This window comes from Hypanus sabinus, chromosome 20 (assembly GCF_030144855.1).
Source record: "Hypanus sabinus isolate sHypSab1 chromosome 20, sHypSab1.hap1, whole genome shotgun sequence".
NCBI lineage: Eukaryota > Metazoa > Chordata > Chondrichthyes > Myliobatiformes > Dasyatidae > Hypanus > Hypanus sabinus.
In genome coordinates, this window is record NC_082725.1 from 62095783 (window position 1) to 62115365 (window position 19583).

Sequence of the window (19583 nt, forward strand, 5' to 3'; positions counted from 1 at the left end):
TGTGGACATACTTGTCAAATCTATAAAACAGTAAATATAAGCATCAGGAACTGTTAACTAAACGAACTGTGCAAATACAGATATAAATAAAGAGCATGAAATGACAATATATCAGAGTCCTTAAATGAGTGTAGTTGTTCCCTTTTGTTTAAGAGCCTGATGGTTGAGGGGTAGTAAATGTTCTTGAACCTAGAGGTGTGAGTCCTGAGGGTTTTGTACCTTCTATGTAACAAGAAAAGAGCATGGCCTGGGTGGTGAGGCCAAGATGTATTGGGCCAAATACACTACCTTTGTAGGATTTTACACTTAAAGGCATTGTTGTTCCCATACCAGGCCATAATACAGCCAGTCAGCACACTTTCCACCACACATCTATAGAAGTTTGCCATGGTTTTTGGTGACATGCCGAACCTCCGCAGACTCCTGAGGAAGTAGAGGTGCTGCCATGCTTCATTTGCAATAATATTTGTATGATAGGTCCAGGACAGGCCTTCTGAGATAGTGACACCCAGGAACTTAAAGTTACTGATCCTCTGAATATTACTGGCTCATAGACCTCTGGTTTCCCTCTCCTGAAGCCTACAATCAGCTCCTTATTCTTATTGACATTGAGTGAGAGGTTGCTGTTATTATACCACTCAGCCAAGTTTTTAATCTCCCTCCTGTATGCTGATTTATCACCTAATTTGATACAGCCCACAACAGTGGTGTCGTCAGCAAACTTGTATAGGGTGTTGGAACTGTTCTTAGCCACACAGTCATAGGTGTATGTGCATAAATCCTTGAAGCTGTAGAGTACAGCATGTAAATACTCTCTTGAACGTGTTGTTGAGAGAGTGCTGCTCTGCTGGAGAAACTACTATGAGGTGCCCACTTGTCCCCCTTGAATTGATGCACAGTAAATACAGTGGATTATGATTAATTGGGACATCATTTAATTGGGGCAGCCACTTGTTTGGGACAACTCCTAAAAAAAAAACAAAAACTAATTGGAAAAATAGCCAGGATTCTTTGTTTGGCGCTTAACTGGGACCAGAGACTGTTGCTGACCAGTTTGTAACTGTGTGCTTGTGTGGTCACTGTGCTTTGACTGTATAGTTCTTAAATAACATCAGTTGCTTGTGTTTGTATTATAAAAGCAGTGATATTTGTCTCTAAAGTTGGTGACAAATAATCGGTAAGACAATTCAGAGCAGCTCACTGGTTTCAAGCATTCAGATTTTGAAATTTCATAAACAGCCAGGAGTGAAAATGAAACTATTTCAACAAGTTGGGAACTAAAGTATTTGAAGATGTTTACAGTACAAACATCTTGAATGCTGCTTTGGTTCCCGTTGGACACGCAGCTCTCACCTGTGGCTCTAAGTTGCTTTTTATGTGCGATGGCAGCTACACCCCAATACACCATTTCGATAGGCAGGCTAAATCGGGTGAGGGTAGCTGGCAGATGACTTACCATAGTGAGGTATGGACATGCCTGAGTTAGCATACAAAGGCAGATCAGGTGGTCTAGGCAGATGAGATCAAGTGGACAGGAAGGTGGTTCTACAATGCTACATGGAGAGTGAGGGGCATGTCAAGGCACAGAAGTAGTCATGGCCATCCATTGCAACTCAGGAAGACCCCAGGTGTGACTTCTACTTTGTTACCGGACCTGAACATTCCAGGGTCAAGGGAGTGTATCGGGTTTTCCACTTTTTAGAAACTTTCCTGTCATCATTGGATATGATGGTCATCCAACCATCATATTTGTAGGTTCTAATTTGATTTGTATTTCATTTAAATACCTGATTTTGTTATTCAGTTGAACAGTAGCTTTTTTTTTAATACCTTTTTAACTCTTTCTATAATACTTCAGCAGATTTGGGGCAGCTGCTTAATTGGGTCAAAAGGTACTGGTCCTAATGTGTCCCAATTAACGGCAATACACTATTTGTGTAGTTTTTAAAAGAGCAGAGAATGCAGAATTTCATGATGTTTATCTTTGTTTTGCAACATGACCAGGACAGATCACTTAGACCGGGGTGTCAAACTCAAATACACAGTGGGCCAAAATTTAAAAATCGGTACATGTCAAGGGCCGGACTGGTTCATCGTTTATTGCAAAACTTATTGAAATGAATTTATTACACATATTAACCTGGAACTAACAAAGCTTAGGTTATTGCCTACAAAAACAACATTGAACATTAAATAAATAAAAAAATCAGTTGCATTTATTTCTTATGGTTTTATCTGCAGCTTTTCCGGAGTAATTTCTAATGAAAACATTTTCCCACAGGCCAATACTCTGTGATTCACACTAGTCTAAGCCAGAGACTTGGCATCTCATCTTGGATGCAAGTTCATCAATGTTTGGAGTCAGGCTCTGAGCTGAGGAAATCCTCAGAATTGAGTGAAGGTGTGCATCAGAAAGACGACTCCTGTGTGATGTTTTGTTTATCTTCATCAAAGATATCTTCACACAGATATGTGCTGCCAAACATAGAGAGCATTTGAGCAGCTTGGGTACGCAGCTGGGGCATTGTGTCGGGAATGAAACGTAGAAACTGTGCAGCGCCCACCGAGTCATACTTTGCCTTGAGTGTGTCACTACATTGGAGTTCAATCAGCTCCATTTGTATGTTGGTTGGTGCGCTTTCCACGTCAGCTGCAAATGGATTACTGAGCAGTTCAAACCTGCTTTTTTGGGCTTCAAAGTCGGCAAATAGCTGTGTGAAGTCGGCACCAAGTATGCTAAGTTTTTCAGCAAACTTTGCACGTGGGAACACTGCGGTAGAAACCTGCTCTTTCATAGTTTGGCAACACGGAAAATGGCTCAAGTTTTCTTGCTGCATCTGCGTCTCCCACAGGCGCAGCTTGGTTTTAAAAGCCCTCACTGCAGCGTACATGTCTGTGATCACACGACCCAGCCCCTGAAGCTGCAGGTTGAGCGCATTGAGATGGCTCGTGATGTCACACAGAAACGCCATTTCACAAAGCAACTTTTTATCCCAGAGCTCTGTTGTGTCTTTCCCTTTGCTTTCCATGAACTGACAGATCTCCTCACGCAACTCGAAACATCTTTTTCAACACTTTTCCTTGGCTTAACCATCGCACCTCTGTGTGATAGGGCAAATCATTATATTCTGAACCCAACTCCTCCAGAAACGACTTGAACTCGCGGTGATTTAAACCTTTGGCTCTTATGAAGTTAACTGCTAGTGTTATGGTGCTCATTATATGTTACATTTTCAAGGCTTTGCCACACAACGATTCCTGGTGTATGATGCAGTGATAAGCTGTCAGCTCACCTGCGCCGTTTTCCTCCCGCATCTTCTCCCGGATCCTGCCCACCAATCCACTCTTTTGACCGCACATCGCGGGCTTCTGTTTCTTGTCCAGATGCTTGTATTTGTCGTGGTGTTTCGTTTCATAGTGTTGTCTTACGTTATATTCTTTAATTACAGCCACACCGTCTCCGTACACAAGACAAACAGGTTTGCCCTTTATATCTGCGAACATATACTCTGCCTTGAAAACCCCTGTTTTCAAAGTCCACCTTTCGTTCAGCCATTTTTGGGGTGAGGGATAGCTGAAAGTTGACCACACGTGACTAGCGCCATAAGGATGCTGATGAGAGAGTAAGGCAAGCGCGAGCAATGCACTGGCAGTGCATTGTGGGATTTGTAGTATTAGTGGTGCATGCAATATACCGGCGGGCCAGCTCTAATAGAAAAAAAATATTCATTAATGATATTCAGGAAATAAACCAGGGAAACCGAATAAACTCTAAAAACCCTGAAAACCTGGTACCTGAATAAACTCAGCATTAGCCATATCATACGCCATAGGGGCTTCAATTACTGGGGCCAGTTTTAATAGTAATTAGATATTACCTCGCGGGCCAAAGATAATTCCACCGTGGGCCGGATTTGGCCCGCGGGCCTTGAGTTTGACATATGACTTAGACCTTTATCTCATTGCTGTTGGATTTCTTTTTTTGGGGTTGGGGAACAAATTACAGTAACAAATTTAGTGGATGAAGAATTTGTCTTCATACACTATGTATTGGATTATTAAGTTTAAGTAGCTGATCATTTGTAGGGTATAGAGATGTATATCTTGTAAGAATATCGGTCTCCTGTAAGACTAGCTTGGATTCAGTTAATGAAGTTAATTCTTCAGCATTAATCCTGTAATGGAGCTTTGACCAGTGATCAATCCTGACTTCTGAAGTTTGAGAGGAGGAGATTTCACTCGGGTCCACTGTCTGAGTAGCAAAAGGTGATCTTGAGGCTCTAGCTCTTCGATGCTTCAGTGAAGAAAGGCTTGAGTCAATGAAAGAAAAGAAAATCCCAGATGAAGATCTTTTTTGCTTCCCTTTTTTATAACTGTTTAGCAAGGGCAGAACAGATGCCAAGCAGGATACTGAAATGATCCTCTCGCGGGATGTGGGATGGTGGGGAGACCTCCAGTGTCCCTAATGTCTGCAACATTGAGAAGTGCATCCAGCTGCAGCTTCCAGCAATTTGTGTTAAGAAGTTGGAGCTGGAACTGGATACTCTGTGGATTATTTGGGAGGTTGAAGGAGTGATAGGACATATAGAGAGGTGGTTACCCCCATGGTGCAGGACACAGGGAACAGAGTGACAGTCAGGAAAGGGGTTAAGAAGCCAGTGCAGAGTACCCCTATGGCCAGCTCCCTCAACAGCAGGTATTTCACTTTGGATGTTGTTGGGGGTGTTGACCAAGCAGAGAAATGTTAGTGGTTGGGTCTCTGTCACTGAGTCTGCCTCTGTGACTCAGACAGAAGCGGGGAAAAGAGGCATGGGGTGATGGGGAATATGTTAGTGGAATGGACAGAAGGCTCTGTGGGCAAGAATGAGATTCCTGGATGGTATGTTGCCTCCTGGGTCCCAGAGCCTGGGACATATCTACTATCAAGTCCTCAGCATTCTTAAGTGGGAGCCTGAACAGCCAAAGTTCCAAGTAGATACCAATGACATAGGTAGGGTGAGTGGGGAGGTTCTGCATAGGGAGCTGGGTGTTAAATTAAAGGGCAAGACCTCCCAGAGTTGTGATGTCAGGATTGCTACCCATGCCATGTGCTAGTGAGGCCAGAACTAGGAAGATTCTACAGTTTATCACATGGCTAAGGAGTTGGTGTAGGAGGGAGAGCATAAGATTTTTGGATCATTGGGCTCTCTTCCAGAGAAGGTGGAACCCGTACAGAAGGAATAGTTTGCACCTGAACTGGAGGGGGACTAATATCCTAGCAGGAAGGTTTGTTAATGCTGCACGGTGGGGTTTAAACCAGAGCTGCAGGCAGATGGGAACCAGAGTCAGAGCAGTTGAGAAGTTATAGAAGCAGATGTTGATAAGACTTCAGACTAAGTCAGCAATCAAAAGGTTGAGCATGGTGCAACTAGTTTCCTGAGTTGCGTATATTTCAATGCAAGAAGCATTGTAGGAAAGGAGGATGAGCTCGGCATGGATCAACAACTGGAATTGTGATATGTTGCTATTAGTGAAATTTTGTTGCAGGAGAAGTAGGACTGGCAGCTCAATATTCCAGAGTTCCATTGTTTTAGATGTGACGGAGTGGGAGGGATTAAAGGGTGGCATTACTAGTCAGGGAAAATGTCACAGCAATGCTCCATCAGGACAGACAGGAAAACTTGACTAGTGAGGCATTATGGGTGGAACAGAGAAATAAGAACGGTATGACCATATTAATGGGACTATATTCAGTCCTAGGTATTTAGAGGAACAAATTTGTAAAGAGATTGCAGACTGTTGCAGGAATCATAAGGTTGTTGTTGTAGGTGATTTTAACTTTCCATGATTGACTGGGAATCCCATACTGTGAAAGGATTAGATGGAATAAAGTTTGTCAGATGTGTTCAGGAAAGTTTCCTTCAGTACATAGAAGTCCCAATGAGAGAGTGTGATATACTGGATCTGCTACTGGGGAATGAAACAGAGCAGGTGACGGAAGTTTGTGTAGGGAAACACTTTGTCTTCAGTGACCTCAATGGCATTAGTTTCAAAGTAAATGTGCAAAGAGATGGGTCTGATCTGCAGGTTGAGATTCTAAATTGGAGAAAGGCCAATTTTGATGGTATCAGGAATAATCTGGCAAGTGTGGACTAGGATAGGCTATTTTATGGCAAAGGTGTATGTAGAAAGCAGGATGCCTTCAAAAATGAAATTTTAAGAGTACAAAGCTTGTGTGTACCTATTTGAATAAAAGATAACAATAACAAGTGCAGAGAACCTTGGTTTTCAAGAGATATGGAGGCCCTGGTTAAGGGGTGGGGGGAGAAAGGAGGTGCAGAGCAGGTATAGGCAAGTAGGAACAAATGAGGTGCTTATGGAGTACTAGAGATGCAAGAGAAAGCTTAAAAAAAATCAGAAGGCTAAAAGAAGTCATGAAGTTGCTCTAGCTGACAAGGTGAAGGAGAATCTCAAGGGATTCTACAGGTATGTTGAGGGCAGAAGGATTGCTAGGGACAAGATTGATAATCTGAAAGACCAGAATGGTAATCAATCTGTGGACCAAAACAGATGGGAGCGATCTTAAAATTTACTTGAGTGACGGATACAGGGTCTATAAGAATTGAGGTGAAGTGCCTTCAACTTGGACCAATGTACAGATTACAGAGGAGGATATGTTTGCTACCCTGAGGCAAATCCAGGTGGATTAACGCCCAGGGCCTGACAAGGTGTTCCCTTGGACCCCACAGTAGGCAAGTGCAGAAATTACTGGGGCCAAAGCAGACATATTTAAAACGTCCTTAGTGACTGAAGAAGCACCACAGGATTGCAGGGTCGTTCCACTGTTTAAAAAAGGCTCTAAATGTAAACCAAGAAATTATAGGCTGGTGAGTCTGACAGCAGTTGTTGAAAAGTTATTTGAAGATATTGTAAGGAACTGGATATACAAGTATTTGGATAGACATTGGCTGACTAGGGATAGTTGGCAGGTTTTCATGCCTGTTGGGTCATGTCTAACCAACGTTATAGAGTTTTCTGAGGAAGTTTCCAGGAAAGTGGATGAAGAGAAGACAGTGGATGTTGTCTATGTGGACTTTGACAAGTTCCTACCTGGCAAGCTGATCAAAAAGGTTCAATCACTTTGTGTTCAAGATGAGGTAGTAAATTGGATTTGACTTTGACTTTGTGGGAGAAGCCAGAGAGCGGTAGTGGAGGATTGTCTCTCTGACTGGAGGCCTGTGGTGAGTGGTGTGCCACAGGGATTGGTGCTGGCTCCTTTGTTTGTCGTCTATATTGATGAAATGTGGTTAATTGGATCAGCAGTTTTGTGGGTGACATCCATGATTGGGGGTGTAGTCGACAGAGGAAGGCTATCGTGGTTTAGAGGGTTCTGCAACAGCTGGACAAATGAACTGAAAAACGGCAGATAGAATTTAATGCAGACAAATGAGGTTTTACACTTTGGTAGGATCAATAAAGGTAGGTCTTACACAGGGTAAAGCACTGGGGAGTGTGGTAGACCAAAAGGATCCGGGAATACAAGTACATAATTCCTTGAAAGTGGCATCACAGGTAGATAGGGTCATTAAGACCCTAAAATATAGCAGAAGTAGGCCATTCGGCCTATTGAGTCTGCTCCGCCATTCAATCATGAGCTGATCCAATTCTTCCAGTCATCCCCACTCCCCTGCCTTCTCCCCATACCCTTTCATGCCTTGGCTAATCAAGAACCTATCTATTTCTGCCTTAAATACACCCAATGACTTGGCCTCCACAGCCACTTGTGGCAACAAATTCCACAGATTTACCACCCTCTAACTTAAGTAATTTCTTTGTATCTCTGTTCTAAATGGACGTCTTTCAATCCTGAAGTCATGCCTTCTTGTTCTTGACTCCCCTACCATGGGAAATAACTTTGCCATATCTAATCTGTTCAGACCTATTAACATTCGGAATGTTTTTATGAGATCCCGCTTAATTCTGCTCTACTCCAGGGAATACAGCCCAAGAGCTGTCAGACGTTTTTCATACAGTAACCCTTTCATTCCTGGAATCATTCTCGTGAATCTTCTCTGAACCCTCTCCAATGTCAGTAAATCCTTTCCAAAATAAGGAGCCCAAAACTGCACACAATGCTCCAAGTATGATCTCATGAGTACCTTATAGAGCCTCAACATCACATCCCTGCTCTCATACTCTGTACTTCTAGAAATGAATGCCAACATTGTATTCGCCGCCTTCACCACCGACTCAACCTGGAAGTTAACTGTGAGTCCTGCACAAGGACTTGCAAGTCCTTTTGCATCTCTGCATTTCAAATTCTCTCCCTATCTAAATAATAGTCTGCCTGTTTATTTCTTCCACTGAAATGCATGACCATACACTTTCCACCATTGTATTTCATTTGCCACTTCTTTGCCCATTCCTCTAAACTATCTAAGTCTCTCTGCAGGCTCTCTGTTTCCTCAACACTACCCACTCCTCCACCTATCTTTGTATCATCAACAAATTTAGCCACAAATCTATTAATCCCATAGTCCACATCATTGACATACATCATAAAAAGCAATAGTCCCAACACCGACTTGTGAAACTCCACTGGTCACCAGCAGCAAGCCAGAATAGGATTCCTTTATTCCCACTCTGTTTTCTGCTGATCAGCCAGTGCTCCACCCATGCTAGTAACTTTCCTGTAATTCCATGGGTTCTTATCTAATTCCATTGGGTTCTTATCCAATGTCTGTAGTCCCGATCGGAGAACGTGACGTAGCGGACGTAACCAATCTCGTGTATCATGCGTCTCTTGCATATAGTAGCGTTATCTCTCTGTTTAATATTCTTTTGAAAATATTACCGTAAAATGCATCATGGCTCCCAAACACAGCAAAACCACTCCTAGCAAGAAGCAAAGGAAAAGTATTGATTTGGAAGTGAAACAAACAGTTATTAAACAATATGAAGGTGGAAAACCAGTGAATGCTATTACTCGAAAATGCAAGCGGGACCTATATCGGATATGGAGAAATTGCTAATGACTTGGATTGAGGACCAAACACAAAAGAGAATTCCTCTCAGCCAGTGACGATCCTAAGGCATGGAGCTTGTTTGAAACGCTTGAAGAAAAAGCAGGACCAGACTGTGATATCGAGTTTAGTGCTTCATATAGGTTTGCTAAGTATATAATATGGTGTTCGCACAATGTCCAAATCACATAACGTCCGATTTCACAGAGCATATGGTGGACATTAAGCGACGCATACCTGTATTTGGAATATATCTGTCTTGCACTTCTCTGTCTTCTTGTGGCAACCATTTCAGCCCTGGGAAAGAGCCTCTGACTAACCACATGATCAATGCCTCTTATCATCTTGTACACCTCTGTCAGGTCACCTCTCATCTTCCGTCACTCCAAGGAGAAAAGGCCGAGTACACTCAACCTATTCTCATAAGGCATGCTCCCCAATGCAGGCAACATCCTTGTAAATCTCCTCCTGCACCTTTTCTATAGCTCCCACATCCTTCCTGCAGTGAGGCAACCAGAACTGAGTACAGTACTCAAGGTGGAGGCTGACCAGGGTCCTATATAGCTGCAACATTACCTCTTGGCTCCTAAACTTCTCACCTTTTGTGCGATTGAGTTTAAGGGGAACATGAGGGGAAACTTCACTCAGTTGAGAGTGTGGAAGGAAGTGCCAACACAAGTGGTCCATGATTGCTTGATTTCAGGAGCAGTTTGGATAGTAGGGATATGGAGGGCTTCTGTCCAGATTAATGCACCATCAATAACTCACACTGAGACGTAAGGCGAGATATCGGCTTTTATTGACTGGAAGAAGGAACCAGGAGTGAGTGTCTATCATACTTTGTCCTGGAGACTGAGGCCGAGCGTCAGGCCTCAGATCGCCTTTATACAGGGGCCTGTGGGAGGAGCCACAGGAGCAGTCAGCAGGGGGTGTGTCCAGACAGGCACATAGTTCACCACACAGATGCAGGTCGTTGGCAGTTTAAATAGTTTTGGCATAGACTTAATGGGCTGAAGGGCCTGCTTGTGTTGTACTTCTCTATGACTCTGACTCATAAGCTGCTCAACATGCATGGATATTTTCCTTCTGGATGTCTAAGGGGGTTGGGGAAGAGACAAGTTTAGAGCTATCAGTTATGAATAGTAGACACAGTAACCACCTAGCACAAATATCCATTTGGAAAATAGTAAATATATGGTTAAGATATTTTATTATACAGTATCAGCAATTTTAACCCCTTTAATTTTTCCTGCTGAGTCAGATCTTGAATTTAAAGAGAACACTATAATTTAAAAAAATGCAGCACAGGGTTTTCTCACTTTCTATAAAACTGGGTCCAAAACTGAAAGTGCCTGCAGCTCTGTTAACCAGGCTTGCATTCGTTACGCATAGTTCGCCTTTTCCAATCAGTTCCAGTTTGTTAATAAGCCTGACACGATGCTCTAACAAAATGCCTTTTGAGTTCACATGAGAAACATCAGCTGGATTGCCTCATGCAACCTCTACTATTGCATCAAAAGACTTAGTCTAACTGATCGTTAATTTCCTCAAATATTATTTTGTAACAACTTCTCAGCAAAGAAATGTTAAGCACCTTACCTGATTTATTCTTCCCTTTTTTTTTGAATAAATGTGAAACATTTGCAATCCATGTCAAATTGGGATTGGAAGCCTGTGGACAGATTGTCTTTGGTTTCTATCACGTCCTCTTTCAGTTATATGTAGGACATGTTTCTTTTTGACGTGGGCAATCCTCTGTCTGCCTTTCTAGTACCTCTCTTGTACTTTCCTAGTTGCATGTATCTCATCTAGTGTAACCCTTAATCTACTTACCAACCAGGAACTTATCGAAGTACATATGTCACGCTATACGGCCCTGAGATTCATTTTCTTGTGGGCATACTCAATAAATCCGTAATTGCTCTTCCTACCTTGACTCTGCTCCGAGGTGCTCTGTCCTTCGATCGAAGCTAAGGCCGAATCCCAGCCGACGACTAGCACCATCCAACCCGCCACGGCATCCACGTCCGAGCTGGCCTGCATCTCCAGCGCTCTCATCCTGCACGCTGATGAGGTCACCGTGACCAAAGACAAGCTTAATGCCCTCATCAAGACAGCTGGAGTTAATGTCGAGTCTTTCTGGCCCAGTCTGTTTGCTAAGGCTTTGGCAGACATTGACGTTAATAGTAGTGTTGGTGGAGGAGGTGCTGCTGCTCCTGCTGCGGAAGAGAAGAAACGGGAAGAATCTGAGGAGTCTGATGATGACATGGGCTTTGGTCTCTTTGATTAAGTGCCATGAAGTATTTGTTACAAATAAATAAATAGAAATAAATAAATAAATAAAATTCAATATTGTATCAATGAAAGATTGCATTAACTTGGCCATTCAACCAGTATGCAAAAGACAACAAACCGCAAATACAAAAAGAAAGAAATAGTAATAAATAAACAATAAACATCGGGAACATGAGATGTGGAGAATTTTCAATGATGGGTCAAGTGAAGTTATCCCGTCTGGATTAAGAGCCTGATGGTTGAGGGATAATAATTGTTCTTGAACCTGAGGCTCCTGTGCCACCTTCCTGATGGTAGCAGCAGGAAGAGAGCATGGCCTGGATGGTGGGGTCCCCAATAATGGATGCTGCTCTCCTGCTACAATATCTCATGTAGATGTGCTCAATGGTGGGGAGACTTTTACCCATGATGGACTGGGTCGTATCCAATACTTTTTTGTAGGAAATTTTGTTTGAGGGCATTGGCATTTCCATTTCCATGTCAGGCTGTGATGCAGCTAATCAATATATAATCTCCAGCGTCGAGAGAAGTTTTAATTGTCATGCTGAAACTTCTCAAATTTCTAAAGAAGTAGAGGAGTCGACATACTTTTTCCAGAATTGCACTTGTGTGCTGGGCCCAGGACAGGTCCTCCAAAATGATAACACTGTGGAATTTAAAGTTGCTGACTCTCTGCACCTCTGATACTCCGATGAGGTGCCTATGGGCATTTGGCTTTCACCTACCGCAGTCAATAATCGGCTCCTTGGTCTTGCTGACATTGAGAAAGAGGTGATTGTTGTTGAGGCACCACTCGGGCAGATTTTCAGTCTCTCTCCTACATGCTGACTCGTCACCACTTTTGATTTGGTATCTTCAGCAAGCTTGAGTATGGCATTGCCTGGCTAATCACAGCTCCAGTCATAAGAATAAAGCGAGTAGAGCAGGTGTCTGTGGCGCACCTGTGCTGATGGAGATTGTGGAGGAGATGTTGTTGCTAATCAGAACTGACTGGGGTCTGCAAGTGAGGAAATTGAGGATCCAATTGCACAAGGAGATATTGAGGCCAAGGTCTTGAAAACTTAATTATTAGTTTTAAGGGTCATCCTCTCCACATCCACTGTATCTAGGCCTTTCAGTATCTAATGGATACCATAGAGATCTAGAGATCCCATCATCATCCTTCCAAAAGCAAGATAAACCCAGCCTGCCACAATCACACCATGAAACTTGTGGCCCAGTTTCAGTTAAAATCTCATTGCCAATTCCATGTCATTCTCACTAAGAATGTAGGAGAGGAGTTGTAGAGTGGGAGGAGGTATTTAACCATTGATATTAGAGTTGATGTACCAAGATTAAGTAAAAAGCTTTTGTTTTGCATACCATGCAAACTGATCGTACCATGGATGATTGTAGTGAATAGTGAAAGGCAAACAGAATGCAGAATCTATTGTTACAGCTACTGAGAGTGCAATGCATGGAGACATAGTGCAAGGGTTACAATGAAGTAGACTGAGTATGTGAAGGGTGTGTTCAAGAGTTTGATTAGTGTGGGATAGAAATTGTTTTTTGAGTAAGTGGTTCATGCTCTCAAGCTTTTGTATTTTCTGCCTAATGGAAGAAAATAACCAGGGTAGGAGGGGCCTGGGGCCCCTGGTTATGTCTGGTGCTTTTGAGGCAACAGAAAATGTAAACAAAGTTAACAGAGGGAAAACAGGTTTACATAATGGACTAAACAGTGTTTTCTATCAGTCAGTCAAATATTATATTAAAACAAAGGAAATGAAATGAAACTGGAAGTCAATGGAAACTTTAAATTATTAAGTACAAATCATTAGGCAGAATGCAAAATTATTTGATTTAAAAGCATGATAGCAAGGAATAGTGCTTTGGAAGTTTAGAAGTAACCGCATGTCAGAAGTAATTTGGTAATGAAGAGATTATAGGGAAAACTACTTGAAGTTTCCAGTTTCTTTTAAAGGGGCATCCATTCCTATTGACAAGGCAAATAGTTGCTCATTGCCTTGGATGTTCTAAAGAAAGGCAGTTGTGAGCAAGCAATAATGAAATTTTGTCTGTCACGGTAAGTTGTGAAGAGGACATATCTATATACCTTTTGGAATCATAAGTAAGTGGCTAAGATCTGGTTAATGGATTTTTGGCAGGAAAAAGTAAAAAATTAAATTTGGCAGGAAAAAAATAAAAAATCAGTTATCTAAATGGCAAGAGATTGCAAAGCTCTGAAATGCAGAGGGACTTGGGTGTCAAAATGTATGTTTCTAATAAAAACTAATAGAATATTATTGTTTATTTTGAAGGAATTTTAAATGAAATTTAATGAGATTATTCTGCATTTTATATTGGGTAATGGTGGGACATCTGGAATATAATCTCCTTATTTAATGAAGGAAGTTAATATGTTTAAAGCAGCTCAAAGGAGATTTATTAGATAATTGTTTAGAATGGACAGGTTAATTTATGATGAAAGATTGGGTGGATTAGTTCAGTATCTGTTCGCGTTCACTTGCTAGTACAGTTGTCTCTTGTGAAAATCCTGTTCAACGTTTGCAGAATCTTGATTATTTACAATGCCTGCTTTAAGGTTGCGAGTTCATCTGTAATTTAAAAGCTTCAGAGGCTGAGAATCTAGGGGAACCTTGGAGGTGCAAACAAATGGCCATAGTTGAAATAGTTAATGAGATTGAAACAGAATCCTGAAGATTATTTCCAAACTGCACTGCCTGTGGTTTCCCAATGAGGATGTCAAGAATTCTGTTGCAGAAGGCAGTAGAGATCCAGGTTTTGAAGCTTGTTCGTTAGTACTGACTGTGTGATGGTGTTGAATGCTGAGCTGTAATCAATAAACAGCCTGAGGTAGGTGTTGCTGCTTCTAGATGGTCCAAGACTGAGTAAAAAGTCAATGACAATGATAATGTAGCCCTGTTGTGGTGGTAGGCAAATTGTACTGGGTCCAGGTTCTTTCTCAGGCAGGAATTACTTCCATCCATGATTAACCTTACAAACCATTTCATCACAGTAGTTCTGTGTGCAACTGTATAATAGTCATTGAGGCAACTCGCCTTGCTTCTCTTAGTTACTGGTATGATTGATGCTCTTTTGAAGCAAATGCAAACCTCCAACTGCAGCAGTGAGAAACTGAAGATGTCCTTGAACACTCCAGCCATTTGGTTGGCACAGTTTGTCAGTGCCCTACCAGATATACCATCAGGGCCTAACTCCTTATGAGGGTTCTCCCTCTTGAAGGTACTCTTACATCTGTCTCTGAGTTGAATATCGCAGGGTCACCAGATGCTACAGGTATCTGTGTAAAGATAGGTTTATTCTCTCATTCAAAGTGCACATACATAAAAAGCCCATCAGAGAGCAAAGCATCACAGCCATTGATGTTAGATTTTGCCTTGGAAGTAGCAAATGCTGCCAAACTTGATTGCATCCAATTCCATCTCTAACTTCACTCTAAATTGATTTTTCACTCTTAAAATGGTCCCCAAGTCCTGGCAACGTCCTTGTAAACTTTCTCTGCTCTCTTTCAACCTTATTTGCATCTTTCTTATACGTAGGTCACTAAAACAGCCCACAGTACTCCAAATTGGGTTTCACAAACGCATTGTACAATTTCAGCATAACATTCCAACATTGATTTATGAAGGCCAATGTGCCAAGCTTTCTTTACAACCCTATCTACCTGTGTCACCACTTTCAAGAAATTATAGATTTGAATTCACAGATCCCTCTATTCTACCATTTTCCTCAGTGCCCTAACCAGACCTTCCCTGGTTATTCCACTATGTACCGGAAATTTATTTAGGAAATTTTCCTGAATATATTTGATAAACTCTTTCCCATCCACTCCTTTTACGGTATGGGAGCCCCAGTCAATATATGGAAAATTTAAATTGCCCACTACTGATAGATTCAAATCCAAAACCCACTGAAATACTAACATTTTTTTTGAGCACCAACATGTCACACATGGAAATTCTGCAAGATGCTGAGAAGTTTCCCAGGTTATGCACAGCTCTGTACAACACAGACCTTTCTGAGAAGTGGCCTCACGTATGTAATGAAAAGAAGTTAATGAAAAATAGAAAAACACTGCAAAAAAAAAGTGAAAAACAATGATCTTGATCATGTATAGAAAGAGTGGATTTGTCAGCATTAGAGTATGCTGACCATGAAATCTGCCGTGACAAGCTGAAAATTGAAGGTAATTGTGAATATTCAATGAGTTGTTTGCAGAAATTCAAGAAAAGGCATGGCATTAAATTTTTAAAGATGAAGCACCTGATCATGAGGCAGAGAAATGTACTGAATTTTCCAAGAATGTCACTGAAAACATAACACCAAAACATTTGTAAGCTTTTAACCAAAAGAGCTTTGTCATTGGAGACTGAAAGCCTGCCGTTGTTTAATGTTGTTCAATAGCTCATTCTGGTAATCTCCCAATGCTTTTGTTACCCTACACACATTATATTTTCATTATATTAATGGTATGTAATATTTTTTACTGTTGAGTACTATACGATGAATAAATGTAAGAAAAGGGCTGCCTACTGGTAGCACATACATTCAGAGTTGGAAATGCTGGCAGTTCTAAACTATATCATCATGTTTGCAAAATATAAAATCTAAAACACTTCCGGCCCTAAGCAATTTGGAAACGAGGTACTTGACCTGTATCATCACCTTGTTTTTCCTTGCAACATTCTGCAATCTCTACACATTTGCTCCTCTAAATCCCATTGAGTATTGAGTGATGTATAATATAATACAATTGACATGGTCATCCCTTTCTTATTCCTCAGTCTATCCATAAAGGCTCACTCAACAACAAGCTCTTCAGTCTGTCCTGTTTGAGCACTGCTTTGACATTTTCCCTGAATAGTAATGTCATCCCTCCTGCTCTGTCAATGGCACCCTGAACCATTGAGCAGCCAGTCCTATCCCTCCTGCAACCAAGTCTCACTAATGGCTCCAATATCATAATGCTACATGCTGATCCATGCCATAAGCTCATCTGCCTTTCCTTCAATAGTTAGAGCATTGAAATAATGCAGCTCACGATATTAATGTAGTCCCATCATGCTCAAACTTTTTAATTCTTGACTTTGTAGGCTTAACCACATCCTTCTCCACAATTCTACTCCACTATCTGTTCTGGTGCTCTGATTCCCATCCCGGTACAACTCTAGTTCTTACCTCGCCTGGTGCAGCACTAGCAAACCTTTCACTGGGATATTGGTGCTCCACCAGTTCAAGTGCAAACTGCCCCTTCTGTAGAGTTCTGGATGACCAGTCTTGAACATCACAGATCTAGACCTCAGCAAACTGTACATCTAGTCCATCCATAGCTTTTGGTTGCGTATATATAGTATGTTTTCAAAGGCACACACTGGTCTTGATGAAGTGAGTGTCAACTGCGTTATATTCATTCACATCCAAAGATGAATCTCTGAATATAATTCAGTCCACTGTTTCAAAGCAGTCCTGTACACGCCCTTCTGCCTCCCTTGACCATTACTTCAGAGTCCTCGCCGCTCTTGATTCTTAATGCACTTTAAAGGGTTTAGAATTCATCCTGGTCAAGATCATTTTGTGGCCCTAAGTTCACTCCTATATCTCCTTTCTGCCTCAAAGGGCTCATTGGTTACCAGCTGTTAATACCTGACATGTTCTTCCTTTTTATGAAGCAAGTACCCTACTCCTAATGCTAATTCATATCATTATGGTATGAAATTTCATAATGGTACAATTTATGAATATCCAAGTATATTGGCCTTCAACCTAAGTCACTGACCAGATTTCCTACTATAGTCTATAGAAATTGCTTTGAATAACTAAAACCAAATGCAATCGCTCAACGGTGATTGGGACAGAAATATAAACAGATTTTTGTGAAACAGTAGACAATTTTCCACTCCAGCCTCCTCTTTTCTCAATGGCTCTTAGATGTAAAACCAAACTGCCAATTTGCTCTTGTATTTGGGACTTCAGTTGAAGGCAGCTTCTGCATTTTCCAGAGGACTGTAAAATCAGACCATCAGTTTGACAAGTCATCTAAATGACAGCAGCTCTGAGAAGTGCCAGACTCTGGTGAACCCACAGCCTTCTGACAAGGGAGTGGTACTCCTCCACAGATGTTTTTATGTAATCAAGACCCTACATGTATTGAGCTGGGTTTGCAAGAGAGACCAGCAACTGATCCAATTTGATATATCAGAACTGCTTGAAGAGTTCATACACTTTGAAAATGTTATCATCCCTAAATGAGGTCAAGGAATTGATTGAATGGTGGCAGAAGCATTGCCAGGAGAATGTAGCAAAACACTTCGAGTCCCTAGATGGTGAGGGTTGGCTTGTATGTTGACAATGAACTATTTTTTAAAAATCCTGTTCCAAGAACTACCTCTTGTATATAACACAAGATGGCAGTTGCTGAAATCTGGAACAGAAAAAAAAGAGCTGACTTTCTCTAGCAACTCTTGAATGTAATCTGTCTTCCATTCCCAGCACTGGACCAGCGATGTGATCTACAGGAAAAGTATGTGTTGTGGGGGTAGGGTCTTGTCTTTCACCAGAACCTCCTACAAGCTGTATGATTATGAGCACCCACAGCAGGGAGAGGAGAATAATGGTGGTCAGATTAAAAATGTATTCTGATGTTTCTCTTGAGGACTTCCACTTCAATAACTGCATCCAAAGTGAGGCATTGCTTCACCCAACACTGGTAATCCTTGCTACCTCATGGCTTTGGAATTTCAAGCAGTGAGTTAATATGGCACTTTTCAGGTTTAGTAAACTGACATACATCAAGCCACACCAGGTCCTCATGAAAATGAATGGCATTATCGTGTTTCATTCTCCTCTAGATCAGCATCTTGAAGTTCTGTATCAGCAAGTGGACACCTCCCATTACAATGGTATGGATGGATGTAGTGGTGTGACTAAAATTTTAGTATGCAAAGGTTTTTGCAAACCAAGGATACTTTTATCGTAGTTTCATGAATTCAAAAGGTATCGTGCCTTGCCGCATCAAGCAATGGCCTACTTTATTTCAAACAGTGATGACTACCCTGACTTATCACTATAGTCAATAGTGGTGTGATGTGCACTGAGCTCTAACTTGTGTGGAAAAAAATGACGGCACCTCATGGATATTTCCTTCCCAGCACAAAGGAAGAAAGCAAATTGTTCTACCAATAAAGGCCAAACAATTGAACACCTGCAGGGCAGACTCCAAGTCACACTATATCCTCACTTGGGGTGGGGGGGGAATGCTTCCTTCCTGAGTGACAGCTCATTTCCTCCGTTGATGCCAGTTCCATTACTATTGCAGTCTGGTTTCCATCTGTACAAGGAACTTGGCCATATCGGAAGTGATCTGCTATGCATCAGCAGGGTGAGGTAAAGAAAGGGAGCCAGCCATGATCAACAACTGATAACATCCTGATGATTAAAGTACCATGACTGCCAATGAATCCAGACAACTCTTTAAACTGGCTGTTTTCTCCACACCCTGATGACTATCTCTGTACCCCTCTAAGAAGAACACAAAAGCAGAAGCAAGTGTCATAAGCAAAAAAAACACCTTCAAGCAGGTGTTAATCAACATCCTTCGTGCATTTCCCACTGTGCCCACCCTTCAAGAGCCTTTGTTTAGCTTGCCATTCCTAAACATGGCTCCCCTCGTGGTTTCAACCAGTTTGAGGAAGGTGGTGGAGGAGACGATGGTGGTGGGGGGGGTGCACCTGACTGTCCTTGTTCAGACTGCATCCCCTTCTGGGACCCAGTTGTCTGGGACATCCATGAGGGCACTACTGGAAGACAAATGCCTGAGACTGGACAGTTGAAGTTTGTACGCAGGATTTATGGCACATCCCCAGGATGAGGCAGAAGACGGTTTTGTAATCTGCAGGAGGGAAGTTTGTTGTTCACACTTGAGACCTGTGCTGATAGTGTAATCCAGCATCAGGAAGGCAGCAGTTAGCAGCTGATTGTTGGTAAACTGAGCCTGTCTGGCACCCATTGGACAAATGGTAAGACCATAAGATATAGGAGCAGAATTAGGTCACTTGGCACATGAAATCTGCTCTGCCATTTCATCATGGCTGATCCAATTTTTCCTCAATTTTCTGCCTTCTCCCCATATCCTTTCATGCCCTGATCAATCAAGAATCTATCAACATCTGCCTTAAATATACATCAAGACTTGACCTTCACTGCTGCCTGTGGCAAAGAATTCCACAGATTCACCACTCTCTGACTAAAGAAAGTCGTTCTCCTCTC

General features: G+C 41.8%; 2 protein-coding genes across 2 annotated transcripts in view; both read left to right on the forward strand.

The window, feature by feature from the left end:
• The window catches only part of myo10 (myosin X), a 264485-nt gene that overhangs the window by 50785 nt on the left and 194117 nt on the right, over positions 1 to 19583 (forward strand). The gene's annotated exons all lie outside the window — the stretch shown is intronic.
• On the forward strand, positions 10945 to 11794 carry LOC132378701 (large ribosomal subunit protein P1-like; the record flags this gene model as incomplete). The annotated part of the gene is made up of 1 exon (XM_059945804.1): positions 10945 to 11794. A coding segment is annotated over one exon (348 nt), but the record flags the coding sequence as incomplete, so codon positions are not given.